The 27,093-nt window shown below is 39.5% G+C and overlaps 1 protein-coding gene across 9 annotated transcripts in view; it reads right to left on the reverse strand.

The window, feature by feature from the left end:
• The window catches only part of PAK5 (p21 (RAC1) activated kinase 5), a 278,705-nt gene that overhangs the window by 91,297 nt on the left and 160,315 nt on the right, over positions 1-27,093 (reverse strand). For 8 of the 9 annotated variants that reach the window (XM_041733436.1, XM_041733441.1, XM_041733440.1 and 5 more), the window contains one exon: positions 8,827-9,039. In XM_041733436.1, coding sequence (XP_041589370.1) covers positions 8,827-9,030 — 204 coding nt within the window. In that variant the 5' untranslated portion in view covers positions 9,031-9,039. The remainder of the gene's footprint in view (positions 1-8,826; positions 9,040-27,093) is intronic. The other variant, XM_041733443.1, reaches the window with a different exon arrangement.

Below are 27,093 nucleotides of genomic sequence, written 5' to 3' on the forward strand. Positions count from 1 at the left end.
AATGTTACCTCTCACGCTGCCTGTGGGCGGGATTCTCTAACACTTTAGAGGTTGGACTGAAGGATTTGTGGTCCCCCATCCCTCAGGTCTCCTTGATGCCTCCCCCAGGGCTTCTCATCTCCCCATGATCTCTAGCCCTGTCAAATTTGACCCTGAATCCAGACTCTCCTTTAATCCAGGCCAGGTAATGCCCCAGCCACCCTGGCCTACAATCTTGGCCCTGTCTCTTTCTCCTTGTCTTCAACCCAGACTCCCAAACTGAGAGGCTTCACCCACCAACCACCGACAAATCTGCCTGGAAACAAGGATGGGGCTCAGCACCCACTTGGAGTAGAACATGAGTTTCTTTATCTATACAACTGGTTCCATCATCTACACAACTGAATTCAAACTATTCAATGGTTATTATGAGATCATCACAAAATAATATTAAAGATTTTGTACTCTGTACAAACATCTCCAGTGTTTAGTAAAGGTCCAGACTGTTTCTTAGGATATTTCTGCAAAATCCACAGATTACCATAAGTTTGATGCCTGCTTTGCCTCACACCAGCATCTGCTACAGCACTAGCCCTGGGATCAAATAATCACAATGAGGTGGACACAGAACCCCTGCCTGTATCCTGTCACTATGTGGGAGCTGCTCTACCTCCCCTCCAGACTTAGAGGAGACCAGTCACTGCAGGGATGCTGGCAAACATGCAGGAGCCATTCAGGAATAGACCTAACCATCCATTAGTCATAGATTACTTTCCAATACAACCCACTATTGACAATTATTTAATAAATGGTACATTCTATTTATGTCTACCTTGGTCTTGAGGGTGACTGCAGATACTAAACTCTTGAAAGGGAGTGACTGTGACCATTCTTTCATGAGGTCTCAGTGGTCCAATCTTAACTGGAAGCCTAGAATCCATCTCCCAAGTTCCAGGATCACAGAATAGGGAAGTCCAGTCATTTTGTGCTTTGTTTCAGTGATTTGCAGGTGTGAGATCCTCTTGGTTGTGGTTACAGAATTGCCTGGGTGTGAGAAGAACAACCCAGAGGCCTGGAAGAGGAGCGAGGCTAATTTCCTCCTTTAGGAAAGAAGGGGTGAGTACCGGTGGTGATCGCTTTCCTTCAAGAGATCCCTCTCCTTGGAAAACACCAGGCTTTGCTGTTTCTAGAGTAACAACTAGGCCATCTGCGTTTATGGCTGCTCCACCTTGTAAAGGTAATGTTAAGGTAGCTTCAGTAAAACACTGCAGTAAAAGAAGAAATAGGTACCAGTACTTATAAGTGGTTAATGATGGGTTTTATTTTTTTGACGGGGGTAGGCATGGGATTCATCAAGTACTAACCTCATTGATACAAGGGAAAACTGCTTTTAAAAGCTTCCAGAAATGACTGGATTATAGAAATGAAGGCATACAATACATTTGGTTTTGGTCTTGGCTTTGTCTACTCCTTTGGAACAAAGGGTATATCGTGCCCAAATCTCCTGACTTTAGGCAAGCCAGTGTGATGATTTTTTTCCACAGTCTCTGTGGCTGTAGGAAGGCTGAGTAAGTATACTGAAAATGGAAGGAGGAATTCTAGAATGCAAAAGGAACCAGAATTGTTGTCCTCACTGTTTTTGCAAGTGTGGAGAAACTAGTGATAACTTCAGCAAAGGATTAATAACCCATTCTCCTAGTAAATGCCTTGGTTTCAGTCAAGACACTGCTGTAGGTCTTTGCAGGTGGTGATTTTGATGAGAAGCTTTAAAATATAGGTAATCTGCCCAAAAGATTTCATTGTCTTTTTAAATTTTTTTTTAAAGATTTTATTTATTTATTCATGAGAGAGAGAGACAGAGAGAGAGGCAGAGAGAGAAACAAGCAGGCTCCCTCCAGGGAGCCTGACGTGGGACTCAATCCCAGGATTTCAGGATCATGCCCTGGGCTGAAGGCAGATGCTCAACCACTGAGCCAGCCAGGCATCCCCAGATTTCATTTTCTGATAACATTTCCCTTTTCAAAAAAAATAAATCTTTAGAACACACAATTTCTTCTCTAGGAAGGTTTGACACAATCATATGGTCAGAAGGACTCTCTGAATCTCAACTCTTCACAGTCATTTAATTAATAATGTCCCTAAAATCTGCTGGATGGCCTATCAAATCAGTAGAGTTGGCACACTTTAAATTGGATCTGACTTTTAAACAAATCAATTCATCTCATAATAGAACAATTTCTTGATCTGAGACTGGAGTCCTTCATGCATGGTGGTTTAACCAATGGCAAACTCCTGACTGTGGCTTTCAAAAGCCCTAACACCATCCAGACTCTGTTACCCATCTGACCACAACTCCCATTCTTCTCCTTGAATCACTGTGCTCCAGCCCCATGGGAATCTGTTTGCCCTTTAAAATCTCTATGCTTGTTGCCACCACAGGGCCTTTGCACTGTTTTTCCTTCCATCTGTGAATTTCTATCCTTCTGGGCTTCTCCTGGTTCACTTGATACCTTCCCAAAAGGACTCTACTCAAAGACTCCAAATAGCTTCCCCAAATCCTCAGTTCCTTTATATTATTATGTTTGATATTCATCACATTTACTGCTACTGAGACTATGTTGTTTACTTATTTAAATGATCATTACCTGCTTCCCATGAAAATTCAAGCTCCCCAGACTAGGCACCTGGTGCTTCTTATTCACATAGGCAACTCCTCACCTAGAATAATGCCTGGCACAGAGTGAGCATTCAATAAATGAATGAATGAGTGAATTAATGTAAAATTTTCTGCATCCTGGTTGTTTTTAAAGATACAGATCTCAGAACCGGCTTTGAGTTAATAAACAAAGGTTGACAATACTGGGTATAATCTTAATAATGGCACTATCAATATTTTTTATAGGAAGCTCAAGTATTGGTGTTAACAATACATTTCATGATCTTGTGATATTTTATGTCTTTTTTTCTCTTTTGAGATTCTATTTAAATTCAGGTTAGCTAACATATGGTGCAGTATTAGTATTAGGGGTAAAATTTAGTAATTCATCCCTTGCATACAATACTCAGTTGTCAACACAACTAGTGTCTTCCTTAATGCCCATCACCCACTTACCCATCGTCCCCCCCACCTCCTCTCCAGCAACCCTTGGTTTATTCCCTATAGTTAAGAGTTTCTTATGGTTTGCTTCCCTGTTTTTATCTTATGTTATTTACTGCTTCGTTTATGTGCATTTACTCTTTTTTAAAAAAGTGTTTATGGTTGAAGCAACCAAGAAAACTTGATTTTCTTGGAATTCTTGGGAGATTTGATGAATATCTAAATATATAATTTGACTGACAGAATTAATTTAATAGTAATTAATTTAATAGTAAGGGATATTTTTCTAAAAAAAACCTGCTTAACAGATCTGTAACTTTATGACATTATTAATCTAATGTTCAAACAACAGAATGTATTCTTCTTCACCCACGAAAGTTCCTAGACAATTAGGATCTGGCCATATAAGCTTGAAAGAGAAATGTTAGCACCCTCATTTTACAGATAAAGAGACTTCTTTTCAAAGAGATAAGCCACTTATCTAAAGCCACGCAGTTTGTGAATTGGCAGATCCCGGACCTTTATTCCAGTGTGCTGACTCCCTGGGCTCTCCTGTTTCCATTTCTAAGTGTCCAGCTGGGTGAACACCAGGGCATTGAATTTCATTTTGTAAGAAAGGTGCTTCTATGTTCAATAATATATTTTATTAGAAACATCTAAAAGGAAGAAAATGTACAGTCACAGGGACTTAAGAAGAAAATTATGGGGAATCTATGAGCTTTAAGAGGGCATCCAGTGGAAAATATTGGGATGAAAATAAAATGGCCAGAGCCACTCAGTACAGCTGATGGCATATGAGGCTTTCATGTTAGAAGACATGAAACAGGCATGAGGGCCAAAAAAGTCATGATGGGGCAGCCTTCAGCTCTCAGAATTGCTGCAGGTATCATCCAAGTAAGAGCACAACCATCTGATGTCCAGTATGAACCCCTCTGTTACAACTCTCAGAAGGTGGAGGTAGCACTAAAAGAAATTATCCCTCCAAATCTAATTCTGACCAGTGAGAAAGAGCCCATCAGTGATGTGGAAATGAGAAGGATCCTTGGGAGACACTATTCCCTTGTGTCAAAAGGAAATAAATGCCAGAAAATGTCAGAGAGTTGCCTTGTATTTCAAGAAAGTTGACACAAAACTCTTCAAGGAAATGGTGAATCCCATGGAAACAGAACTAAACTAAGGATGACATGGCTCTAAAGACATAAATCCTGAATGTGAAATTGTGAATCATGAAAAGAGAGTGGAGAATTACAGAGTAATCATGTTGGAAGCATTCTTTGATGAGCTTTCTACACAAGCTCTACTAGGGGAGAATACAAAACAGTGGCACAAGTCCTCAAGAACAGGGTGTCCAGACCTGAGCATTTACCATTCTTGATTTTCCCTGTTTCTGAGAGTAAGGTGGTTTTTGATGTGATGGCCAAGTGTAGGGGGTAAATGAGGAAGAAGAACCTCACTTCAGAAGACTATAAAACACCAAAGATGACAAAGACAAAGCAAACCCAGGCATAGCAATTTTGCTTTGGGATTTTCTGTGCATCTTCAAACTTGAAAAGATAAAAAGCAGACTGTCAGAAAGGATTTGATGAAAGATAAATTAGAGAAGGGGATGGTGAGCAAGGATGTAGGGATTTTCACTGATGTTGAAATTCTTGGTTTAGACAAATTATATTGTGACACTAAACTGGAGGGAGCATTACATTGAATAATCTGAGATGGATAGAGAGACAAGAAGAGTATCAGTCAGCTAGAGAAGACAAAAATCTCTATTTAAAAAAAAACCCCACCCCCAAACCATCAGTAGAGTGTGAGGAGCAAATTGTAGGGACACATATAATAAAATTTGATGTCTGTCCAAACACAGTGGTTCTCAACTCTTTGATCTCAAGAATCTCTTATAATTATTGAGGAGAGACTCCAAAATACTTTGGTTTATGTTTTATATATCAATGTTTACTGTATTTGACATTAAAATTGAGAAACATCTTAAGCATAAGAATATAAAGCACATAGTTTTCAGACCAATGATGTCAAGACACATCATGTAGCTTCTAGGAAACTCCATTGTATACTTAGGAGAGAGTGAGAGCAGAAAATGCAAATGACCCCTTAGTAGTATGAAAATAGGTTTGATTTTGTAGATTCCCTTCAAGAGAAGAATTTAGACCACATTTTGAGAACTGCTACAAGAAAACTTCTCATCATGTACCCAAGGAGACATGAACATGGATGTTTATGACAATATTATTTATAAATAGCAAGCATTTGCCAGTATCCCTTAGTAGAGAAATGGATAAACAAAAAAAAAGAAAAAGAAAAAGAAAAAAATCCCAACAAACTCAAATCATATTGATATGTAGAAAATGAGTTTATTTAGAAATTAATCTCAAAACAATGATAGGCAAAAAAGCAAGTTGAAGAATATTATATGACATAATTTAATAAAATTTCAACATGCCAAATACTATTATTTCTATACCTCTACTTGAAACTGAAAAAAACCATGAAGCAAATATTAAAATATGCTCTGTTTACTTTAGGTAGAAGTTACAAAGACTTTTTAATATTGTGCCCCTCCCTCCTACTCAGGAGCATCAGCTTCATCTGAAGGCTTGTTAAATACAAAACCCACTAGGTCCACCCCAGACCCTACTGAATCTGAATCTCTAGGTTGCAGCTGAGGAGTCAGGGTTGTATCAAACTCCTCAAAAGATTCTGATGAAAGCCCGAGTCTGAGAAGCAAGGGCCAAGAACAACGTGACCCTTTGACCTGCCATTTTATAAATGCATCTAATTTGGAAGTACTTTTGGTAATATTGCTTATGATGTTTTGTGGACAGAATGATGTTAGATGGGAAAAGGAGTTTCTTGAAGATACTTGCCAAGTGTTTTAAAGGATCTTCCTGCCCTCTCCACTTCTGAGTGTTAAGTTTTATCAGTTTGCCTACATGCTTTTGGCTTAAGTACATGAACTTTAACTTTTGACACAAGTCTGAACTAACCTGTGGTTTCTGGTTACATTTCTGAGTGTTTGGAAATCCTGGCCAGCATCAACCTGTATTGATTATAGTGTACGTGGATACAGTCCTTTATAATTGCCTAAATCAAAGTTCTCAAAGTGTGGTTTCCAGACCAGCAGCATCAGCATCACCTGGTAACTATTAGAAATGCAAATTTCTGACCCCATCCCAGTCCTGCTGAATCATAAACTCTGGGGATGGGCCCAGAAATCTTGTTCGATCGAGCCCTCCAGGTGACTTTTATGGACTATATTGTTTGAGAAACACTGACCTCAATAAATTACATAGAACGAGGGTGTCCTGGTAAGAGTGACATGCAATTTAAAGAAAATTCTGAATAGGAACAGTTGAAATTCTAATCAGAGAAGAGTTCATTACAATGGTGAATTTCCATTCAGAACCAGCCCGCCTGAAGCTGACTAACAGATGCCTGAGAAACGGCACTTTGCCATAACACAAGGCACTTATAGGCTTCTCCCATTTACTGATTTCATGTCATGATCTCTTATTTTTCTTTGTCCCCTTTAAAGGACAACCTGAAGAAATTAAAATTGTTGATTCTACTTTAAATAATTTTGTCAAAATGGTTTTAAGTCTGCACAACTCCTTTCACTCCTTTGCCAATTCCTTCAGAGCTTCTTATTTCAAGGATTGTTCTGACTTGTGAAATATATTCTGCATGATTTATAATATGTTAAAAATAGGGAAGACTTCTCCAGAGGAGGCATTTCCAAAATGTGGGATCATCCAAACCACATGGCATACTTTGGCCTCTTGAGCCTTTTATTTTCCTTATTCTAGAGAGGCTGGTGGAGTCAGCAGGATTCTCTTGGACCACTGATATGGTCCAACAGTGCTAATTTCACTCATAGGATCTGGAGGAGAGGATCAATCCAAATGAGTTGGTGAGAGTATCAAGTATGGATTTATTGGGTATCCTTCAGTTAAAAAGCGTTTGATTAACTCTACTCTTTCTGGGAAAAATTCAACCTCACTGACTATCGTTTTATCACTCCTCACCTGTATTTATTTTCTTTCTCACAGGCAAAATTCAGGCGTAGGTCTATACTGGAGATGTATTTTCTAGTCATCTTGTGGTTTGTATTCAAGTGTCTATAACACATATTTTCATTTCCTACAGGCTGGAGGTTCACTTTTGGGGCATCAGGGCTAGAAAGCCCATACAGTGAATATGAGAATCCTGGGGCTCAGGAGCTCGGCAGTTAGGAAACCTTGCTCTGACTCATGATGGGGCTGACAAATTCTGTCAGGGAGGATAATGAGCCAGCCCTTCTGTCAAATGGAAGAAGTAAATTAGAAGTCCTGTTAAGTCCTACATCCACCAAGCGTGGTGGATTATCACTGAGATAGGAGCTTCCTCCTTCAGTGCCAGCCAGGACCTGCTAGATGAGTGAAGAACCACCTAGATGAGTGAATAAACAATCTCTGTCCTTATCCAATAATAAACACACTCTCTAATGAGACAGCACATGTCCTGGGCCTTTAGCTAGGATGCTACACTAAGACTCTGCCTCCTTCTAGAATGTTCCTCATCAAATGATAACCACACTCATTAATTGTGCTTTACTTGGGCATTTTTCCTTCACCATGAGGATCAATGGCAGAGAATTTTTCTGGGCACAATACACATTCCATTGTCTGAGTTTTATAAAAACTTGGGATAGGAGAAAAATAAACATAAATAAAAAGCAAATTCTTTCTAATCTCAACTTCTTATTAGATATTGCCCACCATATTATTTACTCATTAGTGAAGAATTAGCCTTCTTTTAGGAGAAAACCCTATTCAATAATAGTATATTGCCTAATGTCAAGCAGAATTGGTTAATTGGTCAGTTTCTAATAAATATGAATCAATACCTGCTTTAAATCGGGGGTTCCTTTTTGTCCCTAAGGATATATCTTCTCAAATATCCATCTTTTGAGTATTCTACATTTTAGCTGGCCTGAAAAGCTTCAGAATCTTATCAGAAAATCAAATTCACAAAATAACAGAGAAGAATTTGTAATTATCTTTGGGTTGAACACACCTACCTGTTCAATACCAGAATAGAAAACAAAACAGGACAAAACCAGAATAGATTGACCAAAACTATGCATGAATGATGGAATCACAATTCTAAGTTCACATGATATTTTTTATAAGACTTTCCTGTAACTTATCAGCTAGGCATCTTTCTTTGAATTCTCTAAAAATGCAACCACTTTTGTTTTGCCTAAACACTTAAATACAATGTAGTCAATATTCATGTTTACACAGAAAAAGGTATTCATAGCTCAGATGTCTGCTAATGTAATGAGCTAATGTAATGAGCATCTGAGGGCAAATGCAAAACATGTAAAGGTTGCCTATTTAATCAGAGATTATCGCCAACACTTACCAGAGGGGGTAAATAATATTCTTCAGTAAAAAGACTAGCAAACACCATTTTAAAGTAGAAATGAGACTTTTCTACTTTGTGATTGCATTTTATGTGTTTGATTTTTTTAAAAAAATCTCACACTTGAAAGCTGAGGTTCCTTTTCATGTGCTGCAATTTACAATAAGTGGTGAACATTATAATCATTGAAGAAGAAGTGCAGATCATCACTGGATATTTAAAAACAAGTGCATGATTTAGGCATTTTTCTAGCTTGCCTGTAAAGATGGTGCACTGCATCAAAGGAGAGAACATGCTTCTTGAGCCAACTTAAGACAGAATCCTCGCCATACCTTCATAGGCGCCAGCTGGATGGGTGTGATGCAGGAGGGGTCTACCATGGGCTTCGGCCTGTTGGCCGTGTCTGCTAACAGGCTGTGCCACTGCTGGGGGAGGCCCGTAAACTTCTGTTCTTGTGGATCAAAGCCAGTATGAACCCTGTGTTCAAAGTTAGAGGGACCAGATATTTCAATCTTTTTCTTTTTCTTTCCAAACATGATGCAAACCTGGGAAATGCAAACAGAAAAGAGACTGCTGTTTAGATCTTGATGACAGAAGACTATAGGAAAATTATTCATTTGTACTTCTATATTTTCAATTATTCCTCTATGTATCAGCTTCAAAAGATGAAAGTTGGATTTTCAGGATATGTAAATTAGATATTTCATTCCTAATTTTTCTCCTTGAACTTACCATGCGGAATATAGTTCCCTGCCCCACTGATTTTGGATTTGGCTATGTGACCTGCTTCAGTATGGACTGTACAGCCCAGGGTGGAGGGTTTGGAAGATACTGTGTGTTTCCACTTGCCTCCTTGTGTTTCTGCCACTTGGCAAGAAGATCTGTTTTGTGGATGATACTCCCTCAGCCTGGATCCTGGAAGGAGAGATGCATGAAGCAGACCCAAATCCAACCTCTAGTCTGGAGCCATGCCCAGCTAAGCCACAGGTGACTCTAAGAAAACAATGTTTATAATTAAGCCACTAAGATTCCTGACTTGTTATGTGGTATTAGCAAAGCAAAAACTGACTAATGCACAGGGAGAAGCACATCAAAGTTTGGTGTGCACTTAAAATCTAAAAACCTTTGGACAAATAGATATATGAAAAGTGAGGTTAATAATCATATTCACCACATACAATTATTATTAGGATTAAATAAGTAAACATTTGTAAAACACTCTGAAAAGCACCTGGCACAAAGTAAGCACTGCAAATATTAAATAGATCTGTGAACAAATACACAGGAAACTTGACTGGCATTGCCTGCAGAGGAGAGAAGGGAGCCGGCAGGGGGACAAAGCCACTTTTATATTTAGGATTTTGTACAATGTATTTTGCCTGTTTGAAACAATATAGTTTACCTAATTAAAACATGTCTGTGACCAGGATACCTCTAGAAAATAAGTAAAATAGTCACTGTGTTGCTTCATGGTATTGAAAACAGTAAGACCACCTGGATTTGAATCCCAGGCTGATTCACCTACTCACTATGATCTTGGGTGTGATTGCTTTTCCCTCTCTCAATTTATTGTGAGTAGGACAATCATGATCATTAGGGGAATCCTGACAACACTGCTGCAGGTACTATACATGATAATGGTTTGGCTTTGATGTTGCTTTGGTGGAGAAGCCTCATCTCAGCCCTTAGGCTTGAAGGGGTGGGTGATATACTTGTACAGCTCTATATACATATTTTTCTCAGCACATATCCACTTGCTGTCAGTTAATTAGGTGTAACGGCATGCTTGGTGTCTGTGTTGCCTACTAGAATGGAAGATCCACCGGAGAAGGGATACTCTTGGCTTGTTCACTACTGTGGGCCAGTGCCTGGGATAGTAGGGCTCAAGAAATATTTGCTGATGGACTAAAATCACAAGCACAATACATTTATTCAGTGACCAGTACCTGGGGTAGGAGCTCCATAGATAACATCTTCCCTTGCCCTCTCCCTTTTAACTGTTTCACCTTTTAACCAGTTATCACTGCTTGGCAAAGAGAGTCTTCCTGCTGCCTTCAAGTTTTCTCAAGTTGCTATTCCATCCTCTGCTGAGGTCTACTAGTTTATGGGGCTGTCATAACAAAATACCCAGGACTGGGTGGTTTATAAACAAGAGTTCTTTTTTATAGTTCTGGATTCTGGAAATTCCAAGATCAAGGCTCTGGCAGGTTTGGTGTCTAGTGAGTACCTAGACAGTGCTGGATGGTGCTGTCTTTTTGCTGGAACTTCCCATGTTTGAAGGGAAAAGGGAGCTCTCGCTGGCCTCTTCTAATAATGATGCTCATTCCATTCATGAGATTCTACTTTCATGACCTGGTCATCTCCCAAAGGCCCCACTTCCTAATGCTATCCCCTTGAGGGTTAGGAGCTCAACATACGGGCTTTGGAGGGACACATTTAGACCACATCACTGGATGGATATGTATTCTCTTGACAGTGATCAGATTCTTCACAGCTTTAACTCCCCAGACACTATCAAAACCCATTTTCCCATCCATCCTGCTTGTTACTTCAGACTAATTTGGAAAACTAATATAAGGTAATAAACAAAAATCAATAAAAGATAACAAGGGGCTCAAAACACCTTGATGTGTTCTCTCCTTCGGAGAGCATAACACAATTAAAAAAAAAATCTTCAAGTACCTTACTATAACATGGTTAATAAATATTAGTCAGCTGATTTTAAACATTTGAGAACACCCAAGTAAAATGTAAATAATTAAAGGAGTCCAGCTGTGGTAGAGGATCACAGCAATGGCCCCCAGATGTTTTACGCCGCCCAGCATCCATGCCCCTGAGTGGGTCTCTCTCAAATGACTCTGGGCCTGAATATGTAATTTACTGTCACCAATGGGTCAAAAGAAACTATGACACAAGCATGAAATGATCTTGTATGTTGGCCTTGCTCTCTTGCTGCACTTGGAACCAGCAGTCAGCTTGACAACAAGGCCAGGCCATCCTGCTGGAGGATGACACACCATGTGGTCCAGCCACCCATCAGCCCAACAACTATCAACCCTGGTAGCAGGGCCATGTAGCTGACCAGTGGCTATTTACCAGATGAGCCAGTCAAAACCAGCAGAAGAACCATGTGGGTAAGCTATACCCAAAGTTCTCATCTTCAGAATCAGAATACAATAAATAGAAAATGCTAATAGCAAAGACCTGTTTATCATCCTATACCTTTTATCTTCAGATGCCCATCATTTTTCTCTTTCTACTTTAGCTGCTTCAAAGTCTTAAGTAATAATGTCCAATCTGTGTAACTACATTAGCTGTTATACAATTGCATTAATTCAGAGGAATCTTGATTTTGATGCCACTCTCTGGCTGGATAAAGGCCTGGAAGGTTTCAGTGGCCAGGAAATTATGCCAAATAAGTCAGTGGGTGTATATATATATATATATATATATACACACACACACACATATATACATACATACATATACTATCTCTTGGTGTTATTTACCAAAAACAAAAATAATTTGAAAATATAATTTGGTCATGTGTTGGCTGAGTCCCCTTTATGTTTTAATAAACTTTATGACCATTTTTAAAAGTCAAGGTAGCAATTTTATTAGAAAAATCACATGAGAATAATTCTTTTGCATGGATTCATACATGAACAAGCACTGAAAATGCTAGGTCAAATATATTTAGCACCAGAATAGAAATGTTTTACTATTCCCTTCCTGACTGTGCATGTCCCAGTGGTTGCCATGCCATTCAAATGAAAATGTAAAAAAGAAAATATCAATGAATGAATATTGTTCTTGTTCTAAAATAAGGCAGTTGTGGAGAGGAAACCTGTGGCTGAATTTATCGACACTGAATCCTGTGATACTATACAACTGTAATTTAAATGCTTATATATACAGTGCTACACATCTAATAAGTCTGAGTTAATGAGTTATAAAGGAAGGAACCATAAAGGAAAATTAAAAAGTCCTATATTTTCAAGCAACGTTTCTGTGAAGGTCACGTTTTAGAGAGAGAACCTCCATAGTGTATGCTGATAATTCATTAGAGATGGCCATTTGCTCTGACAGCAGTGAGGAATCTCACACTCAGGTGAAAGAGTCCTGATGCTTTTTACACCATAAAGCAGAGACATATTTGGTAGGGGACTCTTGTAAAAATCCAAGATCTGGTTTCTTCTCTCTGATGTGTCCAGGCTTAGCCTATAGCTGGCATAGTGTTCAAGGTCCATTGTGTCTACTCACACTTAAAACTCACAATAACCCTATGTTGGCAATGAGGGCAGGAGGTGGATGTTTCAAGACCACTATGAAGTTTCATTTGCTAGAAGAACTCACCGAAGCTTAGCATACAGTTGCACTCCATCTGTGATTTAATATAGTGAATATATGCATAATCAGCAAAGGAAAAAGGCACTTGGGCAAGTCTGGAGGAAACAAGGTATAAGCTTTCAGGGGTCCTCTCCCTGTGGACTCACACAGGATGTGATTAATTCGTCTAGCAGTGAATTGTGACAATACATGAAAAATGCTGTCTATCAGGTAAGCTTGTTATAGACTCACTGTCTGAGGATTTTATTCAGTGTTAGTCACATAGGTACTCTTTGCCTGGCCCATGCCAAAATTTCTGACTCCAGATGAAAAGTAGGGGTTCAGCATAAACAATATTGTTTGCATAAACAGTTTAGTCACATAACCATTCTTATCAGGGAGAGGTGGGAATCCTCCTGAAATCCAAGCTCCCAGATGCCACCCAAGGGCCAACCTTGTAAATTGGTTTTTCTAAGATATGCTCAGGCCTGCTATGTTAACTCTGCTCTGTGCAGAAGGTGTTATTATCACATCTCCATGGAGAGACAGAAGCTAAGAAGTTAGAAAATGGCAAAGCTGGAGATTCAGAACCTTAAAACACCTGCTTTTTAATCACTAGACAATGCAACGTTGCCCTGTGTGTTACCAGACATCCCCACCCTTGTCCTTCTTAGGAAGCTTATTGCCCTAAAGATATGCATGGGGGATGGTGAGCTCTAATAAGGTAACTATGAGATTCTGGAAAGTTGGAGGTCCTATCATGTCTCTCCAAGAAAGCCCTTTCTCTGACTAAGCAGAACTCTGCCACTGAGCAAGGGCCAAAGGGCCGCTGGGACGTAGGACAAGACCTCACATAGAAAACAAGACAACTGGTGCTTCATGTCCATGGCAAGTAAGGGCACAGAATGCCTCATTCTGCTCTACAGTTCCAGCAGACCAACTTCCAAAATGTTTTGGTAGATATTATTCAGCATAGAAAATTTTGCTACATGTTTTTTAATTTTTAAAAAAGATCCATTTATTTTAGGGAGGGGCAAATGGAGACAGCAAGAGAGAATCTCAAGCAGAATCCCCACTGAGTATGGACCCTGATGTGGGGGCTCAGTCTCATGACCCTGAGATCATGACGTGAACTGAAACAGAAAGCCAGACACTTAACTGACTGAGCCACGCAGGCACCCCTGCTACAGGTTTTTAAATTAGACATTTCAAGACTTAATAACTACTATTTCCTAATCACTTTTTCACTATTAAACACACATGTGAGTGCTCACCTGCTAGGTTAAGTACACATTAACTAAAGTGTGTTCCTGAGGACACCAGCTCTCTGAAAGGTGAAAAATTTGCAGGATGAAGGATGGTTCGTGAGTCAAGTAAATTTGGGAAACAATGGGTTATATACATTTCCTTTGTGGGACTACTTCTATGCTACTGTGTAGTTAAACTCCTAGAGGAAGAGAGTAAACAGACTCCAGAATTCCTGTTTCTGAAAGTTTCTTGCAAAATTCAGAGCAAACAACACTGCTTTGACGGATGGTTTGGTCACCACATGTTCTCGTATGGAAGCTGTGTTACAGAAGAAGCAGAAGGAAATCCAAATTCCCAGACTCCAAAGCAATACTCTGACAGCTTCACTGTCATCTCAGCCCTCGAGCTGCTTTTAGCAACACCACAGCACTCTGCCCCACCTTAGTGCTGCTTTAATAAGCACATGCCTAGCCTAAAAGCTCTTGTATGTGGCATCTCCATTTTGGGGCTTATTAGCTGGGATAATGAGGAGAGATTCAAAGGACTGGCAAACAAGTGAAGGGCACCTGGGATCATTGGTGTCAGGCTGGTGTGGTGGCATAGCACCTCACTAGGGACCAAAAAATGCTGCTTCAAGTATACTTACCTAGGATTAACTGTGTCAGACACTGTTCTGTCTGTAAAAACTCATGTATTCCCTTCACAGTAATTTATGTTGTAAGGACTATTATTATTCCCACCATACAGATAAGGAAACAGTCTCAGTGAGGTTAAGGAGTTCCCAAGTTGACCGAGGTAAGAAGCAGCTGAAATGGGATGCAAGCCTAAGCCGTCCACATCCTGAGAACCGGCTTGTATACTCTGCTTTATACTTGCTGCCTTGAATTCCAGACCTGTCCCCATTTCTACTATGTGGCATGCCCTATGGCCCTGGTAGCCAGAAATAGAGTCCTCCTGGCTAAATGAAGATGACTCCAGATTTGCCTTGCTTCTGGAGTAATTAGAATTACTAAATGAGAAGGCACTGGAAGAAGTCCTTTAAAAACATCAGCACAAGCAATAGTAGGTAATGTGAGATGAGTATTTCCTGGAATCACACATTGTCTAGGCTAAGCAGAATAGTCATTCTCTTATATTCCAACAACTCTGTGAGGTATTACATTATTTTACAAGTGCAGGTATTAAAACTTTGAGAGTGGGATCCCTGGGTGGCGCAGCGGTTTGGCGCCTGCCTTTGGCCCAGGGCGCGGTCCTGGAGACCCGGGATCGAATCCCACGTTAGGCTCTCGGTGCATGGAGCCTGCTTCTCCCTCTGCCTGTGTCTCTGGCTCTGTCTCTGCCTGTGTCTCTGGCTCTGTCTCTCCTTCTATCTCTCAAGAATAAATAAATAAAAAATCTTAAAAAAAAAAAAAAACAAACTTTGAGAGTTAAACCATGTGTACCACAGTTAGGAAGTGGCAGAAATGGAGAGAAATCCAAATCTATCCTAATTTCAGATTTGGCTTGTATGGGCCATGTTTGATTGCAAAGTCCTACTCCATTATCAGTATGTGATTACTGTCATTTAAGGTGAATTTTAGGCAAAACCAGTAACTGTGTATCTGGTAAAGCCTGGGGTACATATACAGGCTGAGGGACTCTCCCAAACCCTGCGTGACATCACAAAGTAGCAGGGAATGTGGAGATAAACAAAAATACATGTCACCTTGCAAGATAATAAGCTCTTCACAAAATAAATTATTTATAAAGAAGCCATTAAAAAAGAAGAGAAAGACAACAAGAAACTTTGGGAAAACCAAAAACTGGAATGGAAAGAAAAGATAATCTTAATGTAAGTCTTGGCTTACCAATAAGCAATGATGAAGATCACAAAATATAAGGACCATTTGCATATATAACCAAAAATAGCCAGAAAAATTATATTGGGAAAATAAGGGAGGTGGGCAGATTATGTAATAGAGCTAAATTCTATCTACAGAGCAGAAAATACAAGGATGGAGATGCCTAAAATTGCTATAGCTGCATACATATATTTTTGGCTATATATAAAAAAACTGAGGGGTGTCTGGCTGGTTCAGTCAGTAGAGCATGCAACTGGATCTCAGGGCTGTTAAGTTCAAACCCCACATTGGGTATATACATTATTTAAAAATAAAGTCTTAAAAAAACCCTAAAACTAAAACAAAACAAATTACTAAAATGGAAGGAATGTCATGATGGCCTCTGGTAAGCAGAACTTGGGGTTATCACAGAGGTTGGGTCAGGCAATCACTAGATTTCTTATACTTTTTTCTAAACCATATGTGGTGTATTTCTTTCCCAAAATATTTTTAAACTAACAGAAGACACACTTGTTAAATTAACATGTAACCAAACATATCCAAATAAAATGTTGAAAATCCATCCTTTGGGTTCATGTTCAGAAAAAGAGACTTACAGGGGTAACAGTAAAATGGGGGCTTCCAAACCAGCATTTTGAAATATGGAGAGGAGCCACCCATGAATGACTGAAGAAGCTGCTAGCTCTTGAGAAATACACAAATGACAGCTTGAGTTTACAAATGGTACCAGTGTACTCAAATTCTCATTTTGCCTGAGAAGTGGCAGTTCATACATAAGAAGTATTCATTAGGGTGTTTGAATCCAGAGCCCTTTTACTCTTGTTTCCACTGTTCTACATTACTTGCTAAGGTTTTTGAGTACTGGAAAAGCCTGCTTAATTTTGTGGTGGCTACATTCACTAAAAGTGCCCTGAAGCATGGAAAAGAAATATCTCCTCTGATTGTTGAACTGCACACTTACAAGTGGATGAGCAGATGGAAACATGTAAAGAAACCACATCTGACATAAACTGGAATCCCCCATTTCTTGCTTCTCTAGGAGATCTCTTAGCGCATATTGCCTACAGCTTATAGTATAAGCATTGTATTGATCAGGGTTCTTCTGAGAAACAGAGCCAATAGGATTTATATAGATGTATATAAGAGGAGATTCATATTTTAAAATTTTATTTATTTATTCATGAGAGACACACAGAGAGAGGCAGAGACATAGGCAGAGGGAGAAGCAGGCTCCCTGTAGGGAACCTGATGTGGAACTAGATCCCAAGACCCCGAGATCACAACCTGAGCCAAAGGCAGACACTCAACCACTGAGCCACTCAGGTGCCCTTATAAGAGGAGATTTATTATAAGAATTGGCTAATCTGGTTATGTCAGCCAAAATGTTTCATGGCTTGCTTGTCTATAAGTTGGGGGAAAGCTAGTGGTGTAATTCAGTCTGAGTCCATGGGTCTCAGAACCAGGGGCTCATATGATGTAAGTCCTAGTCTGAATTTGAAAACATAAGACCAGCAGCACCAATGTCCAAGGGATGTCTCAGCTCAAGCAGGGAGGGAGTGAATTCCCTCTTCCTTTTTTTCTTTTCTTTTCTTTTTTCCTGTTTGGGTCCTCAAGGAATTGGATGGTGCCCACCAACCTTGGAGAGTGGTCATCTGCTATATTCAGTTTGATTATTCAAATGCTAATTTCTTCCAGAAACAGCCTCACAGATACACCCACAAACACTTCACCAGCTATCTGAGCATCCCTTCCTCCAGTCAAGTTGTCACATAATACTAAATATCACAGGCATGTAGGGAAGAATTTCTAAGAACATTCCTGTTTAGGTAGGAAATGAAGTGACCTTGTAGGTAGGTTTTAAACCTCTACCTGATTCAAGCATGCTTACTGGCCCAGAAAATTGCCTCTAACATTTGATTCTTTTCAATATTTTTAGAGCAAAATGTCAGTTTCAGGACCATGAATCCTATTTTCAACTTTCTTGCTCAAAGTTTAATAAATATAACATATATGCATGTGTATGTATATATAACATACATACATATATATGTACATATATATGTAATATATAAGTAATATATATAAGTATTTGTATATATATGTCTGGAATATGTATATTATATGTGTGTGTGTGTCTGGTATATATATATATATACACACAACACATACATATATATATATATATATATATACACACACACACACACACACACACACACACACACACACACACACATATATATGCCTGGTAATGTTAACTTTTTGTACCACTTCTGCCATTCTTTATTAATTTGTAGAGTTTGAAGAGTCAGTAAGAATAGTAGTATATTTACGGGGAGCATCTGCAGTTTCCAAAATGTTGGCATGCTCATAAGAGTTTTTTTTTTTATTTTCCTTTTTTAGTTTTTATTTATTTATTCATGAGGGACAGAGAGAGAGAGGCAGAGGCACAGGCAGAGAGAGAAGCAGGCTCCATGCAGGGAGCCCAATGCGGGACTCAATCCCAGGTCTCCAGGATCAGGCCCTGGGCTGAAGGCAGCGCTAAACCGCTGAGCCACCCAGGCTGCCCTCATAAGAGGTTCTGAATGGACTTTAGGCCACAGGGTACAAGTTCACAAGCTATTGTTTTTCTCATGTATTCAAATTATTAAAAAGATACTTCAGATACATGATATACTGTGGATGAAACTTGAAGACATTACGCTAAATGAAATAAGCCAGACATAAAAGACAAAGATTGTAGGATTCCACTTACATAAGGTACCCTAAAGTAGTTAAATTCATAGGGACAAAAAGTAGAATGGTGGCTGCCAGAGGCTGGGAGGGAAGAGGAATGGGGACTTATTATTTAATGGTATCCAGATTCAGCATGGGAAGATGAAAAGGTCCTGAAGATGGATGGAGGTGATGGTTGCATAAGAATGTGCATGTATTTAATGCCACTGAACTCTCTATACTTAAAAATGACTACAATGGTGAATTTTAAGTTATATATAGAACAAAACCCAAAAAGTACAAAAAAAACCCAGATAATAGTATAAATATGTTTCAGGAGCTTTGACCTGTATAGGGGAAGTAGCAGAGGACAGTGGTGAAGAGGGGATGAGGTAGGGACAAGATGAGCAGAGTATGAGCCAATCTACTAGATAATCTTCTGTTCTTATCTCTCCTTACCATCAAAATGGTATTGGTCTAATCTCTAGCATTGACAACTACTTGGAGGTATGCTTGCAAGTCCTACAGCTGAAGTGAGGAGTCAATGTAATTACTGGACTATTAAGGTTTTGAGCTAGACAGACAGCTGGATACTTAAATACCACAGAATTAAATATGGCACCTTTAATGTACATCTCAAAAATGATTCTTTCCTCATCGACTCTCTCCTGAAAAGATTTTTCTTTTCTTAGTCTCAGTGCTATTTTGAAGAACTTGGTAAATATAATAATGGATACTTAAGGACTTCAGAAATACCTTGCCATGTTCTGATAATTTAGGTTTAATGACTGGCTGGTCATTGGTAGAAGAAGGATGGTTGTTTGAGAAATTGTACTGCAGAGGGGATGGCATCCAACCCTATCATCCCCATGTTGAGAGGCCAACGATCAGACACACATTTGTCATAGTTTCAGGATTGGGCTTATGTTATGTTGCTTTTAGGTAAAATATAACATGGATCATATATTTGTGATTCAGGGGAAAATATATAAAAAAACGGGATGGTTCAATCTAAAAATAAAGTTATTTTCTCAGACAAATTATTATTGCATCTGAAAAGACATAAATGTCATGTTTTTCCTTCCTCAGATTCTTTTATTGATGTATCTCCTGGACATCACCCATGAGATAGTCATTGTGTTCCCGTAGGTGCTTCCCCCTCCAGAAAAACTTCAGAGCATGTTGGGTCAGTAAAAAAATTTATTCTTGTATCTGGTCCTCATTTCTATTGCACATACACTTGTGATTGTGCCTCATGCCTGATTTTCTCCCCTGAGCCCTAACCCAACTGCATCTGCCTTTTCAATGGTTGGGGCCCCTTTCCTCTCTTGTGGAGTTCAAAGTGAGGCTTGGACTCACAACCCTGAAATCAAGACCTAGGCTGACATCAACAGATGCTTAACTGATGAGCCACACAGGTGCCCCTTGCATCATATTTCTATTGAACAGAGCTGTGACAGAGTAACTTTGAGGAAAGTAATTGTGTGGCTCTTATGATATGGATATTGGTGAAGAATGCTTAGGTAAGATAAGAATATGGATGGATAAAAAGGTGTAGGTCTTGCAAAGTTGAGACATGACAAAAGAAACACCTTTGGGGGCCTTTCTGGCAAAAGGAAGACCAAGGATAATGGCCCCAAAAGAGAAAAGGACTTGCCTTGCCTTTTCAAGAAACAGAAGCAGCCCATTTGGGCTAAGCAGTACTGATGAAGGTGGCTCACCTTCTTGAAACAGCCATTGCCTAGGTAGCACCAGATTCTCTAGTTTCCCTTTTTATTCCACCTCAATGATACCAATGCCCAAATATCCTCACCAACTTTCTGAGAGTAACAGGTAGAAAACTGAGTTTAACAGGTAGAAAGTTTTTCCAAAGTGATTCTAAGTGGAACAGTTTTCCCCAAATAGACAATGGCTCATATATTAATTCTAGCAATACCACTGATGACTGTTTGCTTAAAACTTACTGGAAATTTTCAGATTAGTTTACCAGTTAGCTTTTGCTATAATAACAAACCATCCAATGGTTAGTGACTTAGCCATTTATTTAGGTCACAATACAGGGCTGGCAATGTGTGCTGAGCTCAGGCAGGTGGTTCCTCTGGTCTCGCTTGTGCTCACTCAGGTGTTCTGCAGTCAGCTGTGAGTTGGCTGAAGAGCTACTGGCCTATGATGGCCACATGGACTCTAGTCTTTCAGCAGGATAGCATAGGCATATTATAGTGGTGTCAGAGTTACAAGAGAAAGAAATGAAGCCTTTTGAGACCTAGACAAAAAATAGGCACATGGTTTGTTCCACTATGTTCTATAACCAATCCAAATCCTAAGTCCAGCCCAGATTCAGAGTATGGGGAAAAGAGTCTACCTTTTTAAGAATGGAGTTGCAAAGTTGTATTACAAAGGGTATGGTCACAGGGAGAGGCAGTGATTTAGGACCAGGTCTATAATCTACCACAATTAGTAAGAGTGTATGCTGGCAAATGTTTAACAGTTGGCTTTGGGAAGGGGGTAACCAAGCCCCGATTGCAGTGTTTGTCAATTTCTGTGGTGCAAATATTCCCAACCATGGTTGATTTCAAGCTACCAATGTAACATTGCTGAATAAGGGATTTTTAAAAGATGTGCACAATTGGCATCTCTTATGAAAATAAGCTCATGTAAGCGAGCTCCGGCATAAATCTGAGAGCTGGCAGTGGAATGCTCTAATTTCTAGCACTCACCTATTCAGAATAGCACACTAAGATCCCAACCCTCTCCTACAAAGGCTACTGCATCAATGCACATGCCTTGGAAACAGGTACAAAGGCCTCTAAAGTCCCAGAGGGGTATAAAGATTTTAGAAGTCTTTGCAACAGAAATGATGAGATACACAGTAGCTGGTCTTACCATGTAATTCTCAAACTTCCCAGGTGATTGAAAATAGGATTGTATTTGCACATATACAGGAGCTGGCAATCAAAATCAGATCTTTCATAAATCATAATTGGAAACACTGTCAAATTTAACAACATTAAAGACTGCTTTCTTTCCTTCAGTCTCTAAGATACAAAATTTGATGCATTGGAATTTCACACTGAGCAAAATAACCTTAATAACCTTAAGTAACCTGAATTATGCTTTATTTAGATTGGTCATATGGGTCACATCCACACTTCCCTAATTTTGCTTTTTCTCATCTGAGGGTCATATGCTGACACCATCTCCTGGTGAGAATATGGGTTCACTTGGGCAAAGCAATGGGCCCCGTCTTATTTCCAAAAGTTAGTTATTGTTATTTTACCAATTATTTGAAAACCTCACAGATCACCTACTCTGAGATCTGAAGCACTTAAAATTATTGGATATTGCTCTGTCTTCAAACAATCCAACATTCTGAACAAGAATTGTACTCCTGATGGTGTGTCAGCTTTACACTCAAGTTTCCATGCATAGAAACTCCTGCTTTAAGGTGTAATCTGTAGCTTCTGGCTCTCCTCATCACATTTGCTTCTCCATGAGAGCAAGCATGCCAAGGGGAAGGGCTGGAATGGGCTTGGTGCATGCAGCCCAAGCCAGACCACCTGAGATGTCCAATAATAGCAGCAAAAACAATAATTAGCCTGTGAGATCATAACTCCCTTCCAAACCTGAAGACACTCCTACTACAAGACCATTCCAGAGTATCTCATGTAATGTCTGTCTCCTATGGCTTTAAAACCCCCAAAGTGCCTGAGGACAATACTGGTTATAGGGGAATAAAGGTAACCGGTATGCTAAAGACTTTCAGAATTATACAATAAGGCAGAGATGCTGTAAACTGTACAGCAAGCTGGTTGTGTGTGAGATGTGATTTGCATTCCATGCTAAATTGGTTGCAGAGCAAGATTATCTCATCTTTCCATTTTTTCTTTCCTTGGTGTTCACTCCGTCTTTCGACAAATATTTTACTGAGCACCTACTAAAGGTGAGGCACTGTTCTAGGTGCTGAAGACTCAATGCAGAGATGAAGATCCCTGCCACCCTAAGGGGTTCATCTGTCTCCCAACAGGAGAGAAAAACAACAAATAAATAGGTAAATTACATCATGTATTAGAAGGTGATAAGACCAGGGGAAATGAAAGAAGGGCAGGGAAAGGCAGATAGTGAGTGGTGGAGCAAGGGAGTAGAAATTTTCAACTGTGTGGTCAGAGAAGAGAAGGTGTCCCTAAGAAGGTGCTATTTGGGCAAGTATCTGAAGGCATTAAAGGATATAAACCATAGGAATATCTGGGCAAAGAACTCTAGACTGAAGCAACACCAAATGCACAGGCCTGGGTATGTGGCTGTGCCTTCCTGAAATAGCAAGGTGGCTGGTGAGTTAGAGAATGGTGAGCAAGGGGACAGAGACACATGAGGAAAGGGATGAAGAAGAAGTCAGCATAGGGCAGTGTTCTTTAGGTACAGTCCCCAGACCTGCAGCATCAGCATCGATGGGTAGTTTGTCAAAAATGCAAATTTTGGCACCCCATGCCAGGCCTGCTGAGCCAGCAAACTTTGAAGGGATAAGATCCATATGTCTGTATTTTATCAAGCTCTCCAAATGATTTCTGAGGCACACTCAAGATTGAGTATGCAGTGACTTATGGTATCAGCCACCACTGCAGAACTTTGGTTTGTGGCTGTGTATGTTTTTTTTCCCTCTGAGTGGAATGGGAGGTGATCTGAATATTTGGTGACTTGATTTGAAGCAGTATTTGATTTGGGTTAGGATATGATTATCTGATTGTAAGTTTTACAGGTATAATCATTTTCCTAGACTTCAAATGACAGTGTGGTGAGGAGATGGTCATGAAGGACCTGCCTCCATAGCATGGCCTCTGTGGGCCTCTTTTTTGCCTCTGTGGACAGTGGCTGGTCCTGGAAAAGAGGATGTCCCTCTGATATCAATACACTGCAATGAAAAGCTGGGTTTATTGTCAGGTTTCCTTCACTGTGACACTGGAATCACTGTAGCAGAGAAACTTTTCTATACATGGTAATCTAAGATTTAGTATAGTTTGGTTTCTACCCGATAGGGAACCATTTGTTGACTCATAGCAAAATATTGGCAGTGGAGTGTACCATGCACTGGATATTAACAGCAACCATATTTCCTGCCATGATCACTCCTCGGTCATTCTTTTGTAAGATGACAAGGTGATATTCAATGTGACTATGGGATGCTGGTATGAAATTACAGTACTATAGAGAACAGTACTTAAAATGTTAATGGCAACATCAACCAAATGTTTCATAATGCATAAAGATTTCACATGGTGGCCCTTCAGTTTCATGGAGTTCACCCTAGAAAGTGTGTGCCCAGACTGGGACTACAGGCCCAACTCCTTTTTCAGTCAGATATTGTCATGTGATTTGGCCTGGCAATGGAACGTGTGCAGAAGTCAAGTCAAACAGTTCTAACACAGGGCTTTCATGTTGGCTGGATGTAGGCAAAGATGAAGTGCAAGGAGGTGGTAAAATTTCAAGGTAGAAGAGACTTGGGTCCCTGGACTGTTGCATGGGAGAGATCCTCCTGTTGACCAGGAGTACCTGCACTGGACTTCAAGCAAGAGAGAAATAAAATTCTCAACTGAACTAATAAAACTCTAGGGCTTAGCCATTCTAACAGCGAGCATTACCCTAACATCTATGTCATTTTTTTTTCTTATATCAACACTATACTGTCAGCAAATAGCATTAGCCTCCTATCAAACAGGAGAGAGCAGAGAATCAGAACGAATTCATTGTCTCAGGTTCTTGAGCACATATCGGGCCCATATTTAACTCTCCTGGCTTTTAATGTATGGTTTTAACATTATATTTAGTGAGTCAAAGAGGGACACACAAATATGAAGTAGTGGCAATAGTGATCACAGCCACTACGCCAAGTTTCAGTAGAAGAAGATGACCTAAAGAAGATGACCAATGCAGTTGCTAATAAAATTATTGCCTGTTGTAAGAGATGGACTCTTCTCTGATATATGACAGTGGATAGAAATTTTGCTCTTTTACACGTATAAATTGATAAAGGCAAAACCACTGCAATGGTAAAATCTGTGGTGGTCTGGAATAATGTTTTGTTTTCACCAAACCCTGATTTTAATCTAGACGTTTTGTGTTCCTATGAAGTAATCCTACCAGGCAGTGGCTAGTGGGCCCTGTAAAATAACCTGGAGGAAGAAAGTATTGCCAGAATAGGAACTCCTAATTTCTGCATCTTGAAACTGTGTCTAAAATGTACTTAATGTGAAGTTTCTAGAGAGGGTTATTTAAATAGTATTGTCATTTCTCTGTCTCTGTTATGCATAATAATAACCTTTTGAAATTCAAATCTTTGAAAAAATGCCAAAATGCATTTTCCTCTCAAACTGAATGCTACTGTTTAATTTGGGGAGGTTTGTTGCAGAGAATGGTGGGATTTCTGGCTCTTTTCAAATGGAAACAGGGTTTATTGTTCCCACTTTCTATAATGTCAGAATCATAAAATATGTAAACTCAGCAAAGATTGCCCTTTCCTTGAAAAGAGAAGGCAAAATAGGTGAAGGGGATTAGGAGGCATAAACATCCAGTTATAAAACAAATAAGTCACGGGGATGAAAAGTATAGCAAAGAAAACAGAGTAATATTGTAATAACGTCATATGGTGACAGATGGTGACAACACTTACCATGGTGAGCACTGAGTAAAGTACAGACTTGTCAAATCACTATGTTGTACACTTGGAATTAACAGAACACTGTATGTCAACTATACATTGATGATAATTTTTTTTAAAGATGCTATATAAACCCACGTTCAACAACAACAACAAAATAAGAGAAAGAAACAAAGAAAAGAAAATGTAAGGCAGGGCTGCACTGTGGAACCCATGTCTAGGCTTTCTATGAACTCTGGAGTAGAGATAGGGAACTCAGAATACCACTTAGAGGGGCAGATGTTTTTTTGTTTTTCGTTTTTGTTTTTTAAAGATTTTATTTATTTATTTGAGAGAAAGAGCGCATGTGCACATGGGAGTGCACACAAGCAAAGGGGAGAGGCAAGGAAGCGGGAAAGGCAGACTCCTTGCTGAGCAGGGAGTCCCATGGACACAGGGCTCCATCCCAGGACCCCAAGATCATGACCTGAGCTGCAGGCAGATGGTTAACCGACTGAGCCACCCAGGTGCCCTGACAGGGGCAGTTTTAAAGTAAGTTTCCTCAGTATTTAGGAGGGGAGCTCTTTGAATGAAAAGAGCATATGACGTTATTACTTTACACTTCTACTTTTCTACAGGCAGCTGGCTTTCATGGCCTACTTGCTCACGAGCCCCAACCTGGAAAGTATCCATATAAGCTATCAGTAGTAGAATGCATACATTGTGCTGAGTTCTTATACTGGAATGCTATAGAGCAAAAGAAGGAACTATAGAGAAATACTCAGTTGAATTTCACAAACATAATGCTGACTGAGGAAAGCCAGATATAAATAAATGCATTCTTTATCCTATAATAGGAGGCTTTGCAAATAACAGGTCAGACACAGGCAGGTAAGTCCCTGCCATCAAGCTTACACTATATGATGGGAAAGAGTTCCAGAAAACATGTCAGAACTCTGAGACTCAGTGATCTCACATGAGCAAGGCTTGAAAGAGAGAACCTGTAGATCCTAACCAAGGTACAAAGCCTCAATCCAAATGTAAAGCTCAGCATTTCCCCTTATCTTTCCAAAGGGTTCAGTGCATGGACACCCTCTTTTCCATGTGAACAAAGTGATCACAAGAAATTCTTCAACCTCTAATGGTTTCCTACTGTAAATCAGGCCTCCAATGATCTCAACTAGCTTTAAAATTTTATGATCCCTTGATGCTTTGGGAATTGGGACTTTGAAAATTAATAAGATGTATGTAAAAAATGGTTAGAAAATGGCAATATTATGGTATAATGTCTATCCAGAAACCACCACTTTGGCCAGACAATGGAAATTTGCCAGATAACCTTTAAATATTATGGCAAATCATTTCATTTTTTCAAAGAACCAAAGGAGTATTTGTTGTGACTATTGTTTTTAATTATTTCTCCCACACTCTTACATACCCATCCTGTATCCTTGGCTGTATGAAAGATAGTAATCATGCATGGATGATGGTTTGTTGTTTTTAGAAAATGGTTCATGGCCTCCAGCTTCATGTTATGTATCAGAGCATCATAAATACAAGGCTAAAGGGTATTTAAAAATCAGAAAAATATTCACTGACACAAAGCCCTAACCCATAAATGTCAAATTATTTTACTAAAAAAACAGTCTCCAAAATATGGGCACACAGAGGCATCTATAACTTGGCAGTATAACTTGTGGAACAACTGGGTAGTCATCATGGGGTATCTGCTATTCAAAAGTCAAGTTATTTTATAGGACAAAAATGTAGCCCACAATTAACTGCAGGCACGACCACCTCCCTAAGTAACCTCAATTCCTGGCTGAATGTAAATCCTC

This window comes from Vulpes lagopus, chromosome 18, assembly GCF_018345385.1.
Source record: "Vulpes lagopus strain Blue_001 chromosome 18, ASM1834538v1, whole genome shotgun sequence".
NCBI classification, from domain to species: domain Eukaryota; kingdom Metazoa; phylum Chordata; class Mammalia; order Carnivora; family Canidae; genus Vulpes; species Vulpes lagopus.